This window comes from Elgaria multicarinata, chromosome 6 (assembly GCF_023053635.1).
Source record: "Elgaria multicarinata webbii isolate HBS135686 ecotype San Diego chromosome 6, rElgMul1.1.pri, whole genome shotgun sequence".
NCBI classification, from domain to species: domain Eukaryota; kingdom Metazoa; phylum Chordata; class Lepidosauria; order Squamata; family Anguidae; genus Elgaria; species Elgaria multicarinata.
In genome coordinates this window covers 12,472,365-12,489,106 of record NC_086176.1, presented here as the reverse complement: position 1 = coordinate 12,489,106, position 16,742 = coordinate 12,472,365, and the positions used below count along the sequence as shown (strand labels likewise).

The 16,742-nt window shown below is 39.8% G+C and overlaps 1 protein-coding gene across 1 annotated transcript in view; it reads right to left on the bottom strand.

The window, feature by feature from the left end:
* Nucleotides 1-16,742, bottom strand: part of B4GALT1 (beta-1,4-galactosyltransferase 1) — a 65,742-nt gene that overhangs the window by 25,870 nt on the left and 23,130 nt on the right. Inside the window, exon 2 of the mRNA XM_063129039.1 lies at nucleotides 6,013-6,248. Coding sequence (XP_062985109.1) covers nucleotides 6,013-6,248 — 236 coding nt within the window. The remainder of the gene's footprint in view (nucleotides 1-6,012; nucleotides 6,249-16,742) is intronic.

Here is a 16,742-nt window from a genome sequence, read left to right as displayed (position 1 = left end):
GCTTCATAAACATACTAAATAGTAGTATTTTACATATTAGCTGCCAAGTTATGCATAAGAGGATGGATCCAAGATTTCCTTCGTTTGGTCATTTTTGGATCCATTTCATGTTCTTAAAGTAGTAAATAAAATTTAGGAGAAGTATTGCACTATTTCCTCACCACCACTTCCATCCAAACATCATTTTATTCTAGAAAACAAGGACCAGATACCACTCTCTATTCCCCCACCCCAACCCTTCTGGCTTCAAATATTTCAAAACATTCACATTTATACAATGTCTCCAAAGAAAGACGTCCCATTCCTAGTTCTTCACGACTGTATGAAACAGCAAGATTTACAGCAATTACGGTATTGACACAATTTGAGGACATTCAAAGCGTCTTCTCCATGCTGTTCCTCAAGGAGGCAGCTTCAAACTAATTACTATTTGGTTCAGAGAGCCAGCTGGACTCCTGCCTTAAGCACCAGCTGTAGGTTTCTGTCAAGTCTGGCCGGGCGGGGGGAGCCCTGTTGAGGGTCAGCCAAGCCCATACACAGCATTCTTCTCCAGAGTTGCAACATGTCAAACAGCTGGCACTCATTAATTATCTGGCACAAATATTATCTAAGAAGAATTAAGAGCATACAATTGGCATTGCTAGCTTAGTTAGTTCAAATCAGACTTGGACGTAGCTACTTCCTTGTGCTTGACAGAGCACATGCATTAAGAGATTTCCCACCCTGCCCTGTTTTGCAGAAGAGAGTTCATGTCCTTGTTAATTAAATCTTTTAAATATGATCAGATTAGGAAGTTGTGACAGCAGATGAAGATTTCTTAATGAGACCACTGAACATAACTTCTCTTATTTCTATAAATGCAGCACAGTGGTTTTCACTCTGCCTTCCAGGGAAGTTTGCAGGTGTCAAAAACTTATCAGAGGCTGTCTAATAAGAAGCAATAGTTATGGAAGAGGTCTCTGGAAAGACAGGTCATGCACTACTACTGATTGTCTCTAGCAATGCATAGCTGCAAAGGCATGTTGGGTTTACTGAAGAACACATTCAATGCATGCAGATTTGTGATGTCCCCGGTGTGCCTAGTGAAAGGCCTATTACATTCCTTTCTTGCAGAGTTGCAGGGGTTCCTTGGCAGACAAGTTGTGAAAAAGGGCCCCCACCTCAACATAGAAACTTAAAAAACCATTGATGTAGCTGGCTGGAACCCAAAAGCCATCAGTTGTCCACTGAGCAATCATCATTGTGTTCAAAAGCACAGAACAGATGAACAATGGAAAGGTGAGTACAGAGGAAGTAATTGTAGATCAGGGATAGGCAACCTTTTTGGACCCTTGGGCACATTTGGTAATTTGATAAGGTGTCGTGGGCACCACCACAAAATGGCTGCCATGGGAAGCATGGCTAGTCTCAAAGGACAAGTAACCTGCCCAAAAGACTGAGTACCAGAAAGAGCTGGGCTCCGAGGCCCAACACAGTAAACAACTCCTTTGAGAACCAACACTTTCAGTGCTCCAGAAACTAATTTAACAGAAGACAAACTCTTTTTTCTCTCCCTCTGCTAGTCAACTTCTTCCCATCTCTTTTTTCTCTCACTCTGAATTACCACCCATAGACATGCTCTCTCTCTCTTCCTGCTCTCTCACACATGCCCTCAACCATCCATCCTCCATCCATTCACACACAAGCACCTCACATATCCATGCATACTTACCAACATACATGCAGACACATATCCCTCCCTTCGCCTCACTGCAAGCAGATGAAAACCACACTTCTTTTAGAATCCCTCTAATCCCTTACCCCTACAAACCCTTTCTCTCTCCCCAACCCCGCCCCACCCCGGTTGGTCCCAGCTGGCTCCCGCTGCCCCACTGGCTTCCTCTTGACTTCCCTGCCCCTCCCAAAGCTAGCTAACTGCTTCCCTTCCTAGCCCCTCCCACTGCTCTCTTCAGCTTCCCCTCAGAAGTGACAGCTATCCCTTTTTCTTCTCCCCTTCTTTTACTCGGTGGCTGGGGACACTGCAGCCCTTGCCATCTTCATAACCTAAGAACATCTCTGAGCCTTTACATGTGACTCAGAGGGATTCATGGGAAATAAAGGTGGCACTAGCTTCAGGCCTTCATTTTGCCTTGAGGTGATCTCAGCTGGCAGTAAGAATGTGTGTCAACTAAAAAAATAAATAGGAGGTGTAGGACAACTCGGGGGGACAAGGAACATGTCTGTGTGACTGGTGTCCATAGACAGCAGATTGCCTATCCCTGCTGTAGATGGTTTAAAATGAGTGTGCCAGCTTGTATTCTACAAAGAAAGGACCATTTACATCCAGTTCCCCCCCCCATTCCAACCAACCCAGAGGCAGCCACTACATATTCTAATTTTGTTCCCCATCCACATTTCAGTACAGTGTTCAGTCGGACGCATTTCAAAGGCTCCAAATGTCAATGGTGAAAATGCAATGGATTCATGCGTGAATTTGCATTGCACTGAAAGTTAAGAGATGGGACATTACCATTGAAGCAGTAGGACGGTCAGTATTCCTTCCTGTCTTTTTTTTCCTATGAGATGTATAGAAGGACGCAGGTGGAGTAAGAATCCCTCACATAGAAACTCTCCTTGCTTCAGTGATTGCTTTGCTATAGAACAGGTTTAACAAGAAAAAGGTAAGATTTCCCCCCTAGAAGGAAGAAGAAGAGAAAAAAAAGAAGGAAAAATGGATGCAAAGGAAGGATAGACAAGGGGGGCAAAGAGAAAATCAACTGTCAAGAAAGCAAAGAAATAAGAACGTTTTCTCAGCAGGCTTTAACAACTCCTCACATACAATCCTTCCAAGAAAAACACCATGTGGATAATTTAGGGTCATTGCTGAGATGTTGCATACTTAACTGGTCAAATCAATAATGCCCAGAGCTCTAAAAACATGCCCACACCCACACACACCCACACACACACCCCACATCCTGCTGTAATGAAATTAACCCAGCTGAATGCTTCATTGACGAAGTGGGTCATGACATTGGATAACTTTTATATGACCTTTGCACCAGGAAGGACAAGCAAATGCACAATTATGTTCTGTATACACTTCACTTTCCCCCCCCCCAAACATCCCATGAGGGCCCTGAATCCAAAACATTAAAATAAGCACTGTTGGTCAATAGAACTTATTTCAAAATAAAGCATATTTTGGATCAGGATGCCATTATTTTAATGAAAATATTTATTGTATATAAACAACTCCATCGGAAAAGAACCGGAAACCTATTTTGCAGCCAGAGAAGGACACAGTTAAGTGCCCATAAACGCCAGCCTATGCTGTTTAAGGAAATTGCAGCAAAGGACAAGATAGAACTTTTAAAAAGGACAAGATAGAACTTTAATTCCACAGACCCCACTAAGCATTTGCCATTTTGTTGAGACATGATTAGAAGGAACCATTAGCAAAGCCCACTCAGAGATGAAGTTGTCAGTGGCTTCTCAAGTGGTACCAGATGGCGAGGAGCAATACCACATCCAAGAAGCAGATATTTGATTACAAATCTGGATGGACTGAAGCAGCCTTGAAAAATTAAGTCACCATATGGATGTATCCACTACTTAATGTCCCTGTACAGAGAAGTCCACACAGCATTCTGCCAAAAGATGAAGCAGTGACATCATCCCAAGGAAAGGAGCAAAGGTAATTAGGGTTCTCAGACAGAGTCAGTGCTGGACCAGACAGGTTCCCAGCAATCTCAGAAGCATCACCATTGCCAAGAAGGCATGTCTCATCCCTGAGCTCAGACTAACTAAGCAAAAGGAAAAGTGGGATGCCAGGAAGCAGCATTAAATGGGCTATTCTGCATTTGCCAGGAGGATTCCTGCCTGTAGTTCTGGAAGCCAACTTTGAAAATGTACACAATCTTTCTAAATGTAAGGGTGAAGTGTACCTCTTAATTTTAATCAAGGAAAAAAGCTGTGCCGCAGTTCAGCAAAATAATTCCAGAAATTCCTGACTGAAATCACATTCAAAACAAGGCTGTCTAATCAGCTAAGGTACAGAATTTAGAATTAATAGTTCCTCCACGGGAAGCAGATATTACTAAGCTTGAGAGTGTTACATTATGCAGGTGTACATGGCCTACGAAACTGGCACATGACATCATCCTCTTTATGGCTCATGATTTTTTAAAGAAAGCTTACAGTAGAGATTTATTCTGCTTCTTACCATTCCTGTCTCTGCAAGGGGCATTTGCCTTTACAAGGCTCTGGAAAACATGAGCAGACAACTACATACAGGCAACCAAAATCTGCAAGTACACAGTGGCTCTTGGTGCCACAGACACTGTATAAACTAGAGGACACAGCCAAAATTTTCAATATGTTGCGTAAATGCATCCGCCCCAAAAAGATGGACCAACTTTAACATAATTATTACAACTTCTAACAATATGCTATATGTTACAGCTGTTCAGTCAGTGCCACAGAACTAACTGTAGTCTACTCTGTTATAATACAAGCCAATTATCAGGTGCCACAGGACTTGGACAAGGTACCCAGGAGATCAGGCACTAATTACCTGCACAGTTAGGGCTGTTGATCAAAGAAGGGAACTGCAAGCAGTTCAAGCATGCACAAAATCCCCACATTCTTTGGGCCAGGGGCAGCAGGTGATACCAGAGAGCTAATCCCATACCATAGCCAGATATAAACCTCCTAGATCTGTAATCATCCTTGAGTCAATGGCTCCACTAGACCACTGGCCTTTAGTCTGCCTCCTTTAGTCTGCTTCCAGGTTGATGATCTATCAACCTGATGAAACTAAACACCTCAGCAGATGTAGCAATCAGGAAAATAAAAATAAGAATCCAAAGAGATATATTCTGGAAATGGATGCCATAACCAGAAATAAATATTATAAATGAATTTATTACACAAAGGAACACGCATCAGCCAATGGCATTCTTTGCTAGCATTTCACCACATTATAATCTTGCTACAGGAATTAAACTTTCCATAGTTTAATACAGTAATACAATTCTATAGCTCTCTCCTGTTTCAGATAGAATTAAATATGATTACAGCCCAAATCTATGGGAAACAAAGCTGTCCTTTTAATTTTTTCTTCAGAATTTGTTTATATAACTGTTCCGGACATGTAAGACACATTGCCCTTTGTCTTCTGAACTTTACAGGAGAGTCATCGGTTCAAGTTCTTATGCAAAGTAGAATTTGTGTTTATTCATCTATCGAGTTATTGATCATAAATTCACAAGAATTACAGCCAGCTTATCAGATGAAGTATTGTTATAAAATTAAGAATGCAAACTGGTTAAAGGAAGGAATGTCTCCACCATTATGCTGCGTTGTGCCCTATTACTGGACGTTCAAATGGTGAAAAACAGATCAGCAAAGAAGGCACCACAGCGGAAGACAATTTAGAGCACTCTGCCCAAAAACATCCTGCCTAGTCAGCTGACTTCTGGTTTTTAGAAGGTTGGTACCAACTTTAGAATAGCATTTGGATTGGTGAACAGAGAGAGAGTGTGTGTGAATTTTAATCTGATTTGGTTTATTTTATGGATCTTGGTTGAAAGTTTGAAACTGAATTTTTTTAATACTGTATTATATACATTTTAGAAATAAAAAGTAATAAAGCAAACATTACTGGTTTTATTAAACTAGGGTGACTATATGAAAAGGAGGACAGGGCTCCTGTACCTTTAACAGATGTGCTGAAAGGGGAATTTCAGCAGGTGCTGCATGCATACAAATGACATCTGCTGAAATTCCCCTTCCAATACAACTGTTAAAGATACAGGAGCCCTGTCCTCCTTTTCATATGGTTACCCAAATTAAATAGCATGCAAAACAAGGCTCTTTTACATAAATTTACAGAAACTTCTCATTTCACCATTATTTAGTGCTATATTGCTTATCTATTTACCGAACAAAAAGTCAAATACATGTCTGAAAGAAACTGACAACATGCATATTCCCCATTCACACCTGCAGTAGGCAATTATGATCTCTTACCTGGTTAATTACATATATACCATAATCAAGCTGTTGTCTTTGAAGGATTGGATGGAGATAATACAGCCAGTATTTTAAGTGTTCATCTCGATTTCTGAATGGGATAATAATTGCTACTTTCTGAAGTGCTTTGCAGTCCTTTGGGGTGTAGCGGCCCCCATCCCTGACTTCTGGGTTGTCGTTCTCCACATTCTTCAAATTTATAGACTGTGAAAACTCCACACGCAATGGACCAACTGGGAGGAAGAAGAACACAAGATAGTATATTAAAAACAATTATGTGGGACTGATGGTGCCTTGTTAAGAAGTGTTACATTCTGGAAAACTCTCCTAAGAACCGTAGCAGGAGCCAAGAATTTTACTATGGATACATTTATGGAGAGCACTGTTTGAGGAGCTTTCATTTGATGATTCAGAAATGGCATCTTGGGGTCACAAAGGTCTCACATCCTAGCAATAAGTGAATACAACCAAATGTTTTAATGCAAATGTTAACACACAGCTGCACCTGACTTTTTTTTCCAGCACAAAGCATTTTATTTTACAGTTCATTCTCCCTTTCTTCATTTTTCTTGCAACGACACCCCTGGTAAAATTGTAACATTGGCAAGAAAGGTTTTATAATCTCTGTTGGATTATAAAACTGCACTGCACATATCTGAGCATTACCAGGCTGACTGTCTGGAAAAAGGCCCAAGATTAAAATGCTTGTCTCTTTAAAACTCCCCATGACCTCAAAACTCCCCATGCTCAATTACAGAGTAGCTGTCCTGTCAGATCTCATGTATCTTCCCTAATGGATCCTGCAGTTTCTTCCCTAATGGATCCTGTCTATCAGAAATAAAGACAATAACTCCCATTTCACATCTGTTTTGCCGACCTTCTTTGGCTGAAAAGCATTAATAGCCCATCAGGTGTTCTTTGCCTATGTGCTGAGCACATCAACAGGGGAAGTTTTTTACCCACCACCACCACTGTCTCTTCTGATTCTACAGGGATACAAATGGGACTTCTTGCCTTATGAAATGTGTCATCTTTCTGTCAACTGAGAAGGTCTTGGGTGATCTTTACTATGTACAATTAAATTTTTGGAATACCTCTTTAAGATTGGCTAGTATAGGCTACATAGAGCAAACTGTTTAAATTCTTTTCAGTGTTGCTTATCCAACATCACCCTCATTCCTTATCCTTAATCTTAATAAAGCATCTTAACTTGGAACTTGGAGTTTGTATACTTTTTAACATCCAAGGATTATTCCCCCTGCATCCCAGATTGCTCATTCCTGCTCTATGCTTTGTCCAAGGGAAGGCAAGAATAAACACACTGAACTCACCCAGCGGTGACTGGGGAGTTAGCGAAGTAGTTTCCCCCTTTAAGGTAAAAACAACAACCCAGTAAATCTTGGGAGTTCCCCTCATTTACCTATTCCTGTCACACACACAGAACTAAACGGCCGTTTCTACACATGCCTTTTTTCCAGGGATCGTCCCGGGATCATCCCTGTGCATGCAAATGACGCACAGGGGATCCCAGGAGCAGGCAGGGACGATCCCTCCATTTCCCTGGGATAATCCTTAGGTGTAGAAAGGGTCAAGGAGAAATGTCGCGGGCCTACCCTGCTACAGTTGGGCACTTTGTCACAGATCAGTTAAAAATACATATCTTTGAACTATTTCTAAGCGTACCTACCTCTCCAACTCTGTGGATAAATATTAACATAGTCAACACTTTCTTGGGTAAATGTTAGAATAAGACATTGAAGGGCAGAAGCTAACTTTGTAGCCAGGGCTGGGCAGGGTGGGTGGCAGTGGGGCCAGTTGGCATGGGCCTACAATTTTGAGGGGGCCTACTCTGAGTCCCCCTGGTAGAGGCCAAGGGGGACCCTTTGGTAAAGATTTGTTACAAAGTAGCTCTCCTGTGAGTGAGCAGTACTGACTCCATTTTGAGACAGCCAAAAAGCCAAGGTGTCTTCACCTCCCATCTCCAGCAGGGGTGAGACAAAAGCACATGAATGAGGCTGAGAGCAATCACAAAAGGCTAGATCAAGCGATTCAGTTCCTAATAGACTTTGCCCAAAGACAAGCTTTTTATACTGTATTTTGTAATTGTGCTTTTAACCTGTTGGTTGTTTTATTGTGGTTTTAATTTTTGTGAACCGCCCAGAGAGCTTCGGCTATTGGGTGGTATAAAAATGTAATTAATAAATAATAAATAAATATAAATAAATAAATAAGCACGTAAAGCATTTCTGAATGTGAAGAAGTGATGTCTTATATACATCTTGAATAAAAGTGCTTGCCATGACCTTTTTAAATAAATCATTCTAGTTCATATGTATTTAGAACTGATTAAAAAACCTTAATGAGCAGTTTGAAATGGGGCCTACATTCCCCATCTGGCCTGGGCCTATTACCAGCTTTGCCCGACCCTGATCGTAGCAATATAATTTGTAGATTGTAAATATGTTTTACTACAAACATGCAATTTCCTTCTAATGTCCAGCTTACACCCTTATGAAAGGCTTGAAATCCAACTGCAGCTGACATGTTGTAGAATTCTTCTTACCACTTGACAGGATAATACTGATGATCAAAATACTCCAGATTAAGTGAACTTTCCCCAGGGATTTAAACCACACAGTAGGTACTGAAACAAAATATTCCCCAATGGGCTCTCTGCTGCCATGCTGCCATCCTCCACCCTTCTACGGTGGAGGATATACACGTAACAGACATTTCCTCAGAAGTCAGGACTGCAAGAATATGTTCTGTTGGTTTCATTTTCTATTCCTCTCCGCTATCCTTAGGAGCATTCCACTGAAACAGGGACAAAACACATGAAATTTCAAAATGAAAAATTAGTTAATATTTTGTATTGTATTAGTTATATATAGTGGAAAGAGGGTTTTTTGATGATGAAAGATATTTTTTTTGCTATTATTATTGCATTACCTGGTTTTCAAAATGGCTACCATTGTCAAGATCAGTCACATGCTAAATGAGGTTACATTTGATTAAGTGTTAGCATTGTATTGTACAGTGAATTAAGTGTTGTTTTCATTCTGATAGCAAAGGTAAGGTCCTAAAGTAGCAGCCTACATGTTAAAACATTAGAAACTGTGTGTTTATTAGCAGATATATAGCTAATTATGCATATAGTTTTGCTGTCCCATACGTGACATGAAAAAGTGCACTTTTTAGGTTACATATGTTATTTGTAGCATTTTAAATGTAGTAAAGCAGATTTAAAACAAAGATAATGTTGTCCACAATGAAATACTTTCTTAATGTTAATTTTGTATTTTAAACAGTTTATACGTCCGTTTATTTATTGTCCCATACGTGACACTTATTATGCAGTTAATGCACAATGAATGTGTCAAATGAAAATAAAAAGAGCACTAGTGCTGAAAGAATGAAGAAAATGAGACTAAAGAAGAAGATGGAGGATCCAGAATTTCAAAAAAAGGAAAATGAAAGGTTAAAAGAACCGAGAAGAAAGAAAAATATGTCTATGAGTAGCAGAAAGAAGTTGCAGAGGAAGACGTATGAAAGAGTTCGAAAGAGGTTGCAGAGAGCACACAAGAAAAAACTAAATACATGTGAAAAATGTTCCAGTGGAAAAAATATTCCATTTCCTGAAGAGCCAGCAAAGCACGTCACATGGAAGCAGTGGGAAAAGGATGCTGATGGAAGACTAGTGTTAAGCATGAAAGATGGTTGTGCTGGTGAATTACACGAAGATATTGTTTCAAGTTATGAAAACTTTCTGGGTCATGTTCACATAAAAAGAATACAAGCAAATGCTTTCTTAAGTGATCAAAAACTGGAAAATGTAAGACTGCTGCAAATTGATTTTGCTATGTCTTATAGCTGTGAGTATCGGAATGAGATTCAGAGTGCCCTTTGGTCTCAAGCAAGTGTAACGCTTTTCACTGCAGCTGTCTTCTTAAATGGATCTTGTAGAACCTTCCTCTTGTGCTCAAATATAACACAGAAGGACAAACACACTGTGTATGTAATGCTGAAGAAACTCTAAGAGATAATGAGTGAAGAAACTGGTGTTACTCAGGACATCAATTGGAGCGATGGACCTGCATTCGAGTTCAAGAACAAATACATGGTGCACGTGCTGAAGCTTCTAGCAAAAAAATACCAAAGAAAGTTCAGTTGGAAATATTTGCCACCTCACATGGCAAAGGAATAGTTGATGGTGTGGGAGGCAATGTGAAAAGGCTTGTACGACAAAAGACCATGAGCCAAGGCAATGTCAGTGTCGTACAGAATGCAGTGGAGTTTGCACAGTTAGCAAATTAACTTGCTCCCTCAACATGCACTCTGTACATTTCCCAGAGTGAAATACATTCCCAAGTAGAGAAAGACAAGCCTTGGGAAGGAACTATCACTGTGCCTGGGATAGCATCATATCATATTGTGCAGGCTAAACCAAAGGGTCTAATTTCCTTCAAACACCATGCCCTGGAGAGTGAAGAATCTGTTCCTGTTACTAGGCCTACTTCAAATGTGAAACTCAATATAGGTGCTTGGTGCTTCTTTAGTTATAATAAGGTGGCCTACCCAGGCAGTGTTATGGAAGTCTGTGGCATGGATGGAGTTAAAGTGAGTGTAATGGTTCCTGCCAACAAACATCATTATAAGTGGCCCACACTCCTGATTGTATTATATACTCCTTTAAGGACCCACCAACTGTGGCTTTGAACTCTCGTTGCTGCACCATGTATACATTTTCAGAATTATTCTAATGTAAAGGAACTTTTCAAATATCAATGCTTAAATGCTCTAACTACATTATTTGTTGATGCTAGTGTCTTAAATTAATTTAGGCCATAGCTAGACCTAAGGTTTATCCCTGGATTGTCCAGGGGTCAAACCTGTTCATCTAGGTGACACACAGGGGATCCAGTGCTCAGGCAAGGGTGAACCCTGGATGATCCCATGATAAACCTTAGGTCTAGCTGTGGCCTTAGTAATTCATATTTAGTAGTCCTAAGTGAGTTTTTTATATTGTATTGCAGACAGTGTCCCATACATGACAGAGAATGTCCCATACGTGACATCAAAAAAAACATTTTTTTGACTGAGCTAAAATGTAAAAATTGAGTCTAACGTGGATATAAATGTGAGGTGATATCTCAGGAATTATCAGAAAAAAGTTGAATTAGTTTCAAGTTCACAGTTCACAGAAATATTTAATTGAAGATAACCATGTGCACGAAGATGGAAATTCTTGTGTCCCATACGTGACACAATATTAATAGTATCTAAGATAATTGTTTCTTGCTGAATTTAAAGTTACTAACCCTGTTCTGCTAGTAATGACCATTGTATTCATATGCTGCAAAATAAATCGTTTCACTTTAAAGATTAGTAGTATATGCAAAAGATTCTTTGTCCTGAACTTGAGTATAAATGTCCCATACGTGACAATGGAATGCTCCCTTAGCATTTATATCCAGACTCCTTCTCTTTGTTCAGATCTACCCCATCTCCTCAAATTCTCTCTTCGTTGACCTTTGCACTTCTATACCAGCAGTGCAGAATAGGACTGATCAGGTTATCTCCCATCTCCATAAACTGCTGTTAACATATCCATAGAATGTAATTAGAAGTTGTACAATATTCACAGAATATAATTAAAAGCTATATAATTAGTAATCATTTTAAGAAAATTTTGAAAACTAATTAAATTTTTTAAAAATCTATATTTTATTTTAAAAGAAATCATTGTGGTGTTTTTTTTTATCAACCTTGCTAGGGGCAGAAACAGCTGACCCTGTGACACCTGCATCAACCCTTCATATTCCATAAGCCTCAGTCAGTCTTGTAAATAGCACCTCACATCTCTTCCAAACAAGAAGCTTTCCTTTATCAGAATTTGAGGCATTTCCCCCTCTCCCCTCTTTTACGGGTTGATGTACCACAAATGACTAATGCAGATATGTTGCCTCACGTAGGGTGACCATATGGAAAGGAGGACAGGGCTCCTGTATCTTTAACAGTTGTATTGAAAAGGAAATTTCAGCAGGTGTTATTTGTAGATATGGAGAACCTGGTGAAATTTCCTCTTCATCACACCAGTTAAAGCTTCAGGTGCCCTGCCCTCTTTTAAATCTGGTTACTCTAGTATAGCTCCTGCAGCTTTAACTGTTGTGATAAAGAGGGAGTTTCAGCAGGTTCTCCATATATACAAATGACACCTGCTGAAATTCCCTTTTCAATACAACTGTTAAAGATACAGGAGCCCTGTCCTCCTTTTCATAGGGTCACCCTACCTCACGTTCCTTCATGAAAAAAAAGGGAGGGGGATGTTAATAAATATATAAATAAAAGTAATCTTGGCATAACTTGTCCTGTCTTTCACAAACCTTAGTCAAGCAACCAACCCACAGCTGTTTTAACATACAACGTGAGAATTTATTACAATAGTTCTTAAACCACCTTGATAACTGCCACTTCTAGATTTTGATTTTGCTTGGGGTTATTTGGGGTGTTTTTTTTTAAATCTGTAGGTACCAACCACATGCAAAACAAAAACCTCTTTTCGGTTTAGCTCAGCCACTGAAACTATGCACCTCCTAAAACTTCTGCATCAGAATTCTGAAACAAAAGCACCTACACTACAGCTGGCCCCACATCTGCCAAGTTTCAGACATTTTAGCACACATACCAAATAGCATTAGCAGTCCAGAATACTTGGAACAGACTCATGTAGCAGGAGGCACCAGAAAGTCTGAGAAGGAGCAACATGCCTAATTTCTTAAGGAAAATTAGACACTGGTGGGGGAAGGGGTAGATTTTTGTTTAAACATGGACTTGCTCCAACAATCATATAAAAATGGCAGGGGGAGAGAGGCTGACTGGATTCAGACAACACGAAAACCAACGGTGGTTTAAGGCTATGGTTATGTTGTGTGATGGGAGTTCTTTAACCAATGGTTTGTTATTTGGGCAAAATAACCAACGCAAATAACCAACATTGTGCAAAGTAGGCTATTTGAGCCATCATTGGTTATCGTGTTGTGTAGAGGGCACCACTGCTTATTTCCTCAGCCATTGTTGGTTATTTCGGCAGCCATAGAACCACAAGACAAGAGTGGTCAAAGTGGTGGCAGCTGCTCTAGTCCAGCTGGCAGGATAAATTTTTAGCAGCAATGGCTGATGGGATACTAGCAGGAGGACTTAAGGAGGGAGAGAGGGCAGGGGATGAGTGAGTCAATTCAGCATGGACTAATAGTCAACTCAACACTGATGCTAATCCACATCACAGATGATTATTATGTTGTGTGGGGAGTAGCCCTAGATAAACAACTGTCGAGTTGATTATTACCCCACCACTGACTATTGTGTGGTCTAAACGCAGCCACTCCCTTTGCAGACATCTAGTATGAACTACTGCATTACATTCTATGGCCCAGTTTGCATGATCACTGCAATGTAAACAAGCCATGGCGGTTTGTTTAAGCAACAGCACATGCCGGGTGCAATTTGCCTAAACACCCCTCCAGGCGCAGTTTGTCGTATCATCCAAACCCAGGTGGCATGGTTTGTTGGAAAGGAAAACAACCCTCAAATAATCCATGGGGCTATTGTTTAAGCCATGGTGATCATGTGAACCAGGTCTATGTGTGGTAGATCCATGTTTAAATATACTGAAGTGTGCCTCCATCACATCTAATGAGGACCTTAAGGGACAGCACACAACAATGCATTTGGCTAAAGCAGAAAACCCATTTGTAGAGAAGACTGCCATCATCTCTGCATGTTCTATTGCTCTGTTGTTGCTTCCTTCCACCCAGACTCCACCGTGCCACATCACTGCTTTGGGTGCAATTTGATTGCTCAAGCACTCTATGCAGACAGACAGACAAACTGGGGGCCCTCAGAGGATGGTGCATAGAAACACAGATAAGGTTTGATACTTACTTTGCAGCACACATAGAGAATTTGAACATGAACTTGGCATGGTCCACATTAAGCCCTGGCTTCTGGCCCTTTTCTTGCTATTTTTAAATTATGTATATTAGATAAAGGCCATGGAGCAGGGCAGTAAAAGCACTTTTATTAATAATATTTGCATTAGGGTTTTAATGAAAGTTATCTTTGCCTTCTTATCTTGTTCCTTCAGAACTGGGTATGGTGTCTATAATTACACATAAGCCATAGTCTCATTCTCCTGATGAAGCAGAGAAATAGCATTCAATTCTGGAGTTGTCGTCCGATATCTTACTATTAGTTCGCTATTATTACCATTTATTCAAAAGTGTTATTTATGAACTGAATCCATTCTTGTATGAGCATATTTCCTATTGTTAACCATTATCACTAATAGACATTTTAAAATTGTAATTATACTTGTGAGGTAGACATAAATTACTTACATTGACTATCATTATTATTTGTTAAAATGACACATTTTTGACCTGTACTCATTTCTGTATGGTAGATGGAACACCATTTCACATTCCTGAACATAGCTAATTGCATATTTTCATTTGAGACTCTGTGTTTGCAGCACAGAGATTTATGTTCTGTCTATCCTTGTTACATAGACTTTCTTGCATTTAATTGTACTGGCTGTTACCACACTCAGTTGTGCTTTCAAGACATGAATGGTCCTACTTGAGACTTTGTGCTTTCACTTGCCACGGCAAATTTAGTTTGGTGTACATATATCTACATATTAGTATATAAAACATATTCTTATGCTGAGTTTCATCTGCTTTTTGCTACAATTGTGGGTCCCTTGATTTGGTGGTACTCATATCTATGCTCCCCTGAGGTCAATGGGACTTACTCCTAGGTAAGTGGATTGCAGCTTAATTGGTTTTTCAGACTCAAGTCCTGATTATCTGACAGAACAAGGTTTTACAAGTTGGACCAGTAAAATATTGGCTTGTTGATAAACTCAGATGGGTCATGACAGACTTTCAGTAACTGTGTTCTCTGCCAGGAACAAAATATAAATTTACTTTCCCCACATATAGTACAGAACTCTCATTGGGCCTGTTAAGTTCACATGCTAAACCCTGGTTAGGCCACTAACCCTTTTGCAGCAAACGGTTAGCGAGCATGCTTAAACCATGGTTATGTAGCCACCGTGGTTAGGAATGGTTCACACAACACACTAAGTCATGGTTCACATCACATGCTATGCCACAATGTTTAGTTTAAAATGATTAATCACTGTGGCTTAGCATATTGTCTGTACAGGGTCACTGACTGCATTATGAATCATAGTAATCATGGCTGAGGTACATAGAACATACACTAAAAGACTGTTTGATTTGCAGCATCAAGCACTCAGGCATTACGAAAATACCAGGAACAAACTTCCAGATATGAATATCCTTCTCTTATTCATACGGCTTTTTGTCCACATTCAGTGGCTGGAAGTGAACAACTGGCAATGAAGCTATCCATATAATTATTAATTAGAACCATTAACCCGGCCTATTCAAGAGCCTGTGGCAGGTTACACATCTGTAGCATGCATAAATTACAACAACATACATAGTTATAGTCCAACATATTTGGAGGACACTGGGTTGAGACCTGACATACAAGAACAGAAAACTCCCCCCTCAACCCAAATCTAATGTAAAAATGCTCACATCATCTTCTTATGCCTGTTACTAATAACCAACAGAAGGAAACAGTTTCCACAAATCCTTCCAGATGTTATTCAGGCTCTGTGAATTTGGCAAGGTGTTGGATGTTCTCTTATATCTCTGATGATGTGCTTGCCAGAGAGCTTTCCTGCTGGATTTTATTTTCACGTTTTTTATTTTTGTTATCTTACTTCACAGTTCCATTTTGTTTGTTTTGTTATTGTCCTCTAATGGTTGATTTAGTATTTTATTATATGTCAGTTTGAATAATCCTCTTAGGAAACGGACTTCTAAGTATATAAAATATATAAGCAAGCCAGCCAACCTGGGGAAGATGTAACATTCCTAATCTAATCATGGTTGGGGAATTGAGTTCACAAATTCCCAGCCCCTTCTCTTTTCCCATGCAAGTTTTTCACTTCCTTCTGCAGTTTGCTTTCACCATGCCAGCACTGTTGGAGTCCTGAATTAGGACTGGTTTTTTGTGATTTCCATATCTTTGTACAAGCCTGCAAAACCTGGAAGAAACTGAAGACTCAGCATCAGTCAATCAGCTTAAAGGTCAAGTTTGCAGGTGGACTTTATTGAATTATTGGGATGATGCAAAAGTCTAATTGTCTTGCCATTGCCAATTAGTGGTTTCATCATTTGTTCAGGGAAGTGTATATAAAGAGAGTTTTGGAGCTTTGTAACCAGATTAAAATATTCCCTCTCTACTGCTGTGAGCCCTGCTGTAATCTGTATGACCAAGTGTGTGAGTATGTTGGTGTAAATTTGTATTGCCATAAACTGTGTTATTTTCTATCAGTAAAATACTTTATTTTTGTACCAAACAAAACAGACTCTGTCTTGAAGTTAATTTGGTCTTTGCTGACTTTCATAGTTAAGAACCGCTGCTATTCTGCTAGTTCACTGGTATAGTGAACAAAAGGGTTTATAAATAATATAACCTTCAAGAGGTTATGGGCCCAGTAACCCAGAAACCCAGTAACAGTCTGGACATAATTCTAGTTCTTAACAGAGAAACAGTAGGACCTGATAAGACAGAGAAGCCGTGCGTTGACTAATTGCCCTGGAGCGTTGCTTTTTCTAAAGAACGTT